Source organism: Maylandia zebra, linkage group LG5 (genome assembly GCF_041146795.1).
Source record: "Maylandia zebra isolate NMK-2024a linkage group LG5, Mzebra_GT3a, whole genome shotgun sequence".
In the NCBI taxonomy this organism is placed as follows: Eukaryota; Metazoa; Chordata; class Actinopteri; order Cichliformes; family Cichlidae; genus Maylandia; species Maylandia zebra.
The window spans coordinates 37,126,442-37,135,689 of record NC_135171.1 but is presented as its reverse complement, the minus strand read 5'-3'; the positions used below and the strand labels follow the sequence as shown (position 1 = coordinate 37,135,689).

General features: G+C 42.3%; 1 protein-coding gene across 2 annotated transcripts in view; it reads left to right on the top strand.

Annotated features, from left to right (window-relative positions):
- Positions 1-1,586: 1,586 nt before the first annotated feature.
- Positions 1,587-9,248, top strand: part of cbfa2t2 (CBFA2/RUNX1 partner transcriptional co-repressor 2) — a 35,931-nt gene continuing 28,269 nt past the window's right edge. The window contains exon 1 of one of the 2 annotated variants that reach the window (XM_076884304.1): positions 1,587-1,834. In XM_076884304.1, the coding sequence (XP_076740419.1) occupies positions 1,807-1,834 (28 nt within the window). In that variant the 5' untranslated portion in view covers positions 1,587-1,806. The remainder of the gene's footprint in view (positions 1,835-9,248) is intronic. The other variant, XM_004547644.3, reaches the window with a different exon arrangement.

The following is a 9,248-nucleotide window of genomic DNA, read 5'->3' as shown; positions in this document are numbered from 1 at the left end:
CACAGTGACTGATGGAGTTCCCTACTGAAATAATAACAGATGTACTACAATACAGGGGCATTACAGTATTTCAGTGAAGCCTGTCTGAAGTAGTACTGCTAAGTAGTTAAGGTGTGCGCACAAGTGGTTTACAATTTGGGGTGTTTATTTTAAGTTTACAACCGCTGTCCAACTTAAACAATGAGTTGACTCATATAAATAGATTTGAATTCAATTCAATTTTATTTATATAGTGCCAAATCACAACAACAGTCACCTCAAGGCGCTCTATATTGTACAGTAGATCGTACAATAATAGATTTTTTGCATGCTCATGCATGCTTATTTTTTGCATACTTCTTATATTGTTCAGTGCTGTGTTTAACTGTATGTTTTCCACGCCTGTCAGGCATAAAACCAACCCTATTTACCGGAACTATAAATAGGCTTCTTATGTTATTATAAAGAAAGTTAAAACTGTGTTACTCTCCTATAAGTGTAACTTAACTATTGAAAAATGCTATCTGAATGTGAACAGTAAGTGCTCTAGTGAGTGGCAAATGCAACTCTTGTAAAATCTGAAGATTCTGAACAGTTTTATCTTAAATAATAAGGAATGTGTTGTGAATGTGTATTCTTTCATTGTTATGTTGCTTGTGAGAACAGCACAGTCAATAACACCTGACTTGCACAGACACTGACTGACACAGCATATTGGCTCATGTGTCCCCAAACTGTAACTCCCCCTGATCTCCTGCTTCTCATTAAAACGATTAGTGTCCCTTACCCCTTCTTTGCACATGAAGGGGGGAGGCACACAGCGCCGGTAGCTGATAGCTCTTCAAGTCTTCCATGGCAGGAGTAGTAGGTAATGACTCCTGCCTGCCACGGTGGACCTTAATTTGTCATTGTAGCACAGCAGCTGTGCAGCATGCTGCAGAGAGCAGGTGGCAGCCTGGCAGGAGTGGAGGATGGGGAAGGGGGGGCGGTTGCTGGAAGGGAGAAGAGGCGGAGGAGGTGGTGGTGTGGGGTGGACAGGAGCGTGTGGCATATGTGGATGGGTGCGGGAGGGGTGGATGGAGAGCTGATGGTGGCTGGGTGTGTATATGCGTGTCTCGGGGGTGGTACAGTTGACAGCCTTCTCAGCCAGCATCCAAATATTACGCTGGTAAAGAAAAAAATAACACGTGAGACTCTGGATGCAATCCAAAACAATTTGTGGCTTCGACTCAACAGATGACACACAAAATATTCAACTTTGTTTTAACTTGCGTGCAAGTTTATTGTTCAAAGTTCAACATTAATTCATCCCTAAAGGGTAAATATCCACCATAGTTCTCTCGTCTTTGCTCGTTTCAGTGACAATTTGTGAAAGCTTTCCGAGCGATAGATTTAGGCTATGAAAAACAAAATCAATACACCAACAAGTTGAGGTCGTAAACGACTTTGCTCAAGGCAATGGAAGTGTGTCTGCTGTGACGATTATGCGAGCTGAACTGGTGTCCTATTGTTGCCGCTGGGAGTTAATCATTACTGTTTCCCTGCTGCAAACGAGCGTTATTGGCTTTCTGCTTAAATGCTTACAATTAGTACCGCCCACTCAGATATTCTCTGTTGCGTTTGAGAAAACATACCTGATGCCTGGCGTTGGACTGGATCGATTGTCTCCGGCACATCGTGCTTCATTGTTTCTTCATTATTCTTAAGTGTTTAGAAGGTTTTTGGTTTGGAGGAAGGTCTGCCAAAAAATAAGCGAGAGAAAGTGCTTGAAAAGAAGCGCCAACCAACATTCCGCCAAGAGCAAGAAAACTCATAAAGACGAAGGGCATGGTCGGAATGCCGAGTGCTTTAACTTGTAAGTGAACCTTTAATGCATTTATTCCATATTGAAATGCATCCTGTGTGACTATGCGATCTTTTATCTGATATAGTGAATATTTACAGGTGTGTTCCTGATTTTTTTGCACCTGCGCTTTTATGCATACTGTTGAACAAATGGCCGGTATGTCCTATTCTCGCGTTACATAATTAAGAATCCAGGATCTCAGTTAAAGAGACGTCTTTGCCTCCTAATGAAAATAAAGCAGAACTTTATTTACTTAATATGTGAGGGAAAGAGTATTGTTATCAGAGTTTCTCTCAGAGGGGAGGCTGAGTCTTCGGAAAAACACCTTTTGAACGTGTTACTTCACATTACATCAAATCATTATGATGAGCAAACAAAAACTCGGTTATCCTTTTGTCTGGTAAGATCTTACGCTCATTACGATCCATTAAAGAGAGTGAATAAACTATGCATAACACATACTCTGTTGGATGCATTATCCCTTATATAGCCCCCACAACAAGGCTATTATGCTCCCATTTGATTGAATAGCAGCTTGTGGTCTATGTGTCTTTTCAGTGGAGGATTTGGAGCCCTTAATCCACCAGACTAAGTTTTTTTCCTCTCTTTCCACCATCTGGAGTTTACAGCTTTTCAAGACAAAAACACCAGGCGGTGTGAAGCCAGGCTGGAACTCCTGCTTTATGCCAGGAGGAGTTTTTTTCCCTCTTTGTCTGTAGTTTCTTCCTGCTGTACTGCTGACACTGAGGGTCAATAGTACAGCCATGCAAGGCAGCTTGACTGTGGTGTGACTGGATCCCACTTATGTGTGCTGCTAAGTGTGGATTTGATGGGAATGGATGTGTTTAAACGCTGGATTTATAGCATCACTTAGTTGTTCAGTAGTCCACATGTGAGAACCACAATAAAGAGTCTGGCATCTTCTGTTGAAACAATTGTGACCAACATATGATGCAAGTGGGGTCAGCAGAGCCTGAAGGCTTGACTCTGGACATGTGTTTCCGTGACCCCCTGCGAGGACTCCATTTGGCCTCTTTCTCACCACAGAATAACAGATAATCAGATGACAAACACATCAACTTAATAAGATGCTGATGTTTTGGTGGTGAGAGTGGTAATGATGATGACAGAGTTACAACGGCCACCAGGGAGCAGCAGAGTGTGTACTGTAATGCAAAACTACATACATGATGGATGCTGGATTTGAAAGTGATTATTGTTTTGGAAAATTTGGTTCCACTCTTAAATCAGAAAGGATAAAATGTGGGTACTCTTCTGTTTTACCGTAATTGCTGTTTAGTTAGAGTAATTTGATGCTATGCAGAAAGCTAAAAAGCCCTCTGGGAAGGATGGATGTTCTAAGTTCACTGGGAAAAAATGTACTGAAGAGCATTTGTTTCAACATTGCTACACCATAGTTGATCATTTCCATTCTCTCTTGATTTAATTAACTCTACTTGAAAACATATGGATAATCTTCAACTCAGATTATTCTCCTCCTTCTCTTGTTCTCTTTGGGCTGGGGTACAGAGTCAGATTCCAATCCTCTGACATTAAAAAAGGAAATAAACGACAAAGGGGCCCTGCAGGTTTGAATTAGAGACTTTTAATTGGTTTTGGCTTGAGTGGGTTGTTAGCATTGCCAGACGTGGGCCCTTAGTGTTTTGCCATGTGGGAGAATTTCCCCATCCTGGAGGTAGAGAAAGGTGCCTGCAGAGCTTTCGAGTCACCCCTGCACTGTTTCTTGTTCGTGTAGACTGATAGCTTGCATGCAGTTGTGTCTGCATTATGTGTTATGTATCTTGTAATGTGTGAAAATATTTTTTTCCCAGTGTGTTATAAATGCTTGTAGCTTGTAAGGGTGTGTGTCATGCATGTGGTTGGCTGTGTTTTCATATAATGCATGTACTTGGGTGTGCGTGTGTGTTTTGTGTGTCAGGCTGTGAGCCCAGTATCCTTCTCACTCCCTCTGGTCTCTGCGTGGGTCTTTTCAACCAGCACTACCACCTGTTAGTGTTTTACTCAGGCCCCAAGGCTACAATGACTGCAGAACCTTGCAGATTTGCTCATCAAGCCCATCAGATCGACTCCATTGCCTTAAATCTGGCTCCCATTTCCTATCACAGGGCCGTTCTGAGCTGGATTGCTTGCAGTTCAGCTGAGTCAAGACTGTGGACAATTAAACAAGTTTGAGTTTAGTTGAGATTGATTAATTACTTGTGAGCGACAACATTTTATTCAGCATGTTCCACTGCTGGATCACACTGGAGTGTTTGCTAAGTGTGGTTTTAGTGGTTAAAGAGATGTTTAAAGTCTGGATTTATCGGGTTACTTTGTAGCCCGATTTGGCAAATGTGTCATACACAGCAAAGATTCTGGCACCATCTGTCTGAGTAATAATCTGAAAAGACAATTTGAATAGACTTTAATTGCAAGTGCCATATATCTAGTGCTAATCGTCATTTACAGTGAAAATTGTAGTCAAAGATGGAAATGAACTCTGACTGTAATAAACAGAATTTACTCCCTTCTTACAGGAAATGAAAATATATCATCTCTGCAGCCTAAACCGCTGCAAACTGCATCATCAGTCCATTTAAACAGATGGGATTTGTCATGTTTTATGTTTCGTGAGACCTCTGAGCTTTTCCGTCCCATTGTCTGTTTCCAATTCAATCCTCTGTGATCCCATGTCTATTACTTCAGACAGTGTGGCAACCTGAAGCAAAGGTTTGAAAAAAAAGGGGGGAAAGACAGAAGTGACCTAACAGTTAAAGGAACACAACAGTGAGAGAATGGGAGTAGAAAGAGATTAACTGTCAGGGAGAATGTGAGGCTAATTGAAGCCAGTTTTGCACAGCTGTTTCTTGTTGCTGTGCGGTACTGCACAGAGCGGCGGAGACAATAGGATCCAGATGTGATCTTGCACTGAGGATCACCCGGCAATAACAATCCTCAGAAATAGAAGGCGTACAGGAGACGGGAGATATTAAGAGTGTCCGTGCTCGTCTACTCTTTTAACAAAACATCACTTCTCCACCTTTGAAAGATAACCCAGCTGTGCCTTTCAGTCTTGATTGCAGGTCTCAGCTTGGTTTCTGAGTGTTGTTAATACTCTCATTTTGTTATACTGCCAACCACCGCCATGACCTCTGTACTCAGGTGTCACTGGTAGCGTAAACATCGCTTTGACACATTTGACTATTCCAAAAAGGCGGCTTGCAGGATTTGAGAGTGGTTTTGCATACTTGTCATATGGCTTTTTAAGGACTCGGCCAAAAGGGACTAAAGCCTCTTTCCCTTTTGTGTGTTCATCTGTTAACAGTCTTTCCTTTAAATTGTCGTGTGAAAAAAAAAAACTCAACAAAAAAACCAAGCATCCTTTATCATTTTTGAGGAAGAAATGCAAGTCCTGCGGTTGTGCGCAGGCATTTATTTGTTTGTCGACTTTAAGTGGAGGGACACTGGCTAGGAACAAAAGTGTCCAGTCACTTCAGAGCAATTTGGCCGAGAAAAAAAAGAAAAAGCAAGTGAAAGAAATGGATTACCACATTATGCTTTCTTAATGCCTGTCTCTCTGTTCCCACTTCTCATGCCTTTCACCCCCTTCCATCATTTCCCACTTGGCTCAGACAAAGAGGAGTTAGCATTGGTTACCCTTTTCTCCACGCCTCCTTTTTCACCCCCTGTTTCTGTCTCATGTTTCTCTCTCCTTCCATCCATCCTTTCTTTGTTCCCTCTCTTCCCTCCCTATGTTTCTGTCCCCTTTTCCTCTATTTATTTGACCTTTTTCCCCCTCTTTCCATCCGCACTCATCTGTCTGGTCTACTGTGTTGAGTCCAGCTAAACACAGCTGCAGCTTGCCTGTCACTGGCCAGAAGAAAGCTGACATCCAGCTGTGTATGAGTTATTATTGAAGACTCATGTGAGAAAACACAGTGCAGGGTCTGACAAGATGAAAAAGCAATATCGCAGCTTTAAAACCAATCTCCTTTCCCCCTGTTGAATTTGTCACTTCTGAAACATTTTTTTAACATAAATAAATTCCTTAAGTCTTGTTTTGTTTGTTTGTATATTCAAGTAATACATCAAAATAATCATTAATTGTCAGCTGTAACATGTGTAGTGTTTATGGTAAGCATGTGCAACAAGCACAGCTTGTGTCTGACCCAGTATATCACTTCTTCCCATGACAAATAGTTGAATGGAGATGATGTAAAGCCTTGGCCCGATATTCTTTTCATATTTGACGCACACACACGCATGCAGTGAATGCAACACTGAATGTGTGATTTTTGCCAAAGTCAATATAACTCTCAAGCTGTTCTTTTCCTCTGTGAATTTTATGAATTTTGTCAAGTTCACGTCATGTGTCCTCACTCTGATTCCTTGCCTGCTAATCGTAGACACATACACAAGCTTGCATTGTAGACTGCCTGTGCTTGCTCTCAACATGTTCTCGGTGCAACTGTTTATTATCTTGTCCTCAGCTGGTGTCTCTGCTTATTGTCTTTGCTTGTTTGTCCCAGCAGAGTACTGTAGCAAGATGTCATACCCGCAGTGAGTATGCAAAGCAACGGCAAAGCAGGTGATGCCACAGTCCCCTATTGTTCGCTGGGATATTTAGGGGACTTGGCTCACAAGATTAAGCATGACGGTTGGGAAAGCAGGAGGAGGTTTGGCTTTGTTTGTTATATCTTTAAAAGAAAAGGAATCACACCGAGCAAAACTGTAAATACTACCGTCATTCTATTAGTCTTCAGCAGACACATCTGAAAATTATACTGCAACATTGACAAGTCCAAACATCCCTGAGGCTTAACCTAGGGAAATGCCAACACATGCCCCTGAATGTGTGCGTGGGTGTGTGTTAGCAAAGCCAGCCGTTATCTTCCCTCAGCTTTAATTGAGCCCTTCAGAAATCCCAAACACTATTACGCACACACAAACACACACTGAAAGTAAAGCCTGGAGGCTCTATCTCAGCCAGGCCAGGTGTTCCCGGCTCCACTGCCAGATGAACCACCTGCAGATCACAGGTGTGGCCATCGCCAGGGAAGAGAACAACACAGCTGCTCCTGCAGCCTCGGGGAGAGAAAGAGAGATATAAGGTTCATAGAGAATGACCTGCTGGTAGCAGGGAACTTCACACATCAGGTACAAAAACAGTCTAAAGTAACATTGAATCATAGGTGTTGTTGTCATCATATTCCTTATAGAAAAAAACAACTGTTCAGCTCAGCTCACGGCAGTGTGCGTTTAACTGAATCAGTGATAGCACTGACGTGTGGGACTACTATACTGAAAACAGAGTGATAGTCATGCTATTTCTAGAGCTCAGTGAAATTGAGAGAAGGTTGCTAAAACTAAACCTTTGGACATTTTAATTCATCAAAAGAAAATCTTCTGTTATGACAGGTTTTTTTTGTGTATTAATGAGCAGAGAAGATGAACGGTTTGGAGGTTCAAGTTTGTCATCTTAAAGTGACGTCCTTTGCAAAGAAATAATTCCGTATTATATAAATTATGAATTTCAGATGTGGAAAAAACAAAACTTTTCTGTTATTCGTTCCCTGCTTTAAACAAAACTGCCACTAAAGTATATCCTGTTGTCCTTAAAGGAATGTGCAGAATGTAGTTACTCACTGTATATGTTACATCTGTGTGTGGGCTTGTCCAAGTTTTAGCAAGCACGCACTCTTTTAACACAAAACGTCTCCCAAACATGGAGTTGTTTATGAGAGCTATTCATGTTTATGTGCCGACAATTGGGTGAGGCTGGCAACGCAGAGCGACTTCTGATCTGCGGTATCATTTTCCAATTAGCAAAATTGCTGCATTTAAAGATTTAACTATAAGCGCCATAGATGGATATCCCCGACAGGGAATCTGCTACATAAGTTAAACAAGAGAGCAGCTGGAGAGACTTTGAAAAGTGTGTGGTTGTTGAATATCGTTTAAGCGGCGTTATTGGTGAGAAGGGTTTGGCGTCTGGCTATGCACTTGGCTTTGCTGTGTGGAAACTTTAGGAAGATGCAGCCAAGCGAGCGTGTGACCCGCCGCTCATAAATTTCAAGCACGCATGCAGCCACTCTCTCACTCTCCCTCATACCAACACACAAGCGCTTTCTCACTTACTTTCCCTCTCGCTCATAAACACACACTTATGCGTGAATCTCCCACTTCTTACACTTTCTCGTCTCTGTTCGTCTCCATCTTGTTTTGCTCTCTTAAACACACTTGTCGCACCCAAAGAGCAGCTTTGTGTCTCCCCTCCGTGCGTGGAGTGTAATAGGAGATGTGATGGTTTTCCGTGGGTGAGCAGGCGGGTCAGGCCTTACTTAAACTAATGGCTCCCAGCAGTGTTGAATAGCCAGACACAGTGGAGCCGAGGCCTGAGGTTTTGGAATGCCACTGCCGGCTCAATGCCTGCCTTTCATCGGCACTGAGTGAAGGAGAGAAAGAGAGCGAGTTAGAGAAAGGAAAAAAATAAAAGAAAGCGGGGGGAGAAGAGGAGGGGAAAGAAGAAAATACGGGGCTCATTTGTTATGGGTGATATGAGGATGACTGAAAAGGAGGGCACAATAGTCTTTGAATGGAAGGACAGAGTGGGGTGAGGGCAGGTCCGTAGACCGGGGGAAGAGGTGAAGGGAGAGGCGTGTTTGAGCTTGTGGGATGTCAGGAGGGGGTAAAGTACCAGTCGCTAGTTGTTTTGTGTAAGAGCAACGTGGGACCCCTCCTGACCAGTCACCCGTTTGTTCTTAATGTCTTGATGGATGAGCTTTGAACAAGTCTTGAGGGAGTCGGTATAGCCTTGTTCAAACTAATGCAGATAATTTAAACATTTCTCTTCTCTTTTGCCTTTCATCCCAACTGTGTGACCATAACTGACCGACAAATACATCCCGTTGGAAATTCCCTAAAAACTCAATACATTTGAAATGCAGACAATGTGTATGTCATATCTCATATGTTCAGACTGATTTGTTCCTATATTATGCTGTAAATGCACTCAGCATTTCACAGTTTACCACTTTAAACAATGCAGCATTTTTTAAAAGTTCACATTTTGTGGTTGTTCTCCTTCTTTATCAGGCAAAAAAGTCTGTAAAACTGTATCTGTGATGTAAGGAGCTAGGAAAGAAAAGTTGCTGGACATATTTAAGTCTCTAAGACTGGACTTAAAGTAGTCCAGTTGCTTTGTGTTTTCTTTCCAAGCTCCTTGGACAGACACCTCTTAGACAGACGTACTGTATCTGTGCTTTGCATGTCTGCACATGATGCATCAGATAATTCGCTAAAGGGGTTCCCCTTTGTGCTGAAATATGACAGAGAGGGAGTTCTTGAGCAAGTTTCAGTAATGCCATGAGTTGGGAGTGAAAATCTGTTGGTACGGGAAGTTTTGAAGGGAACAGCTCTGTAC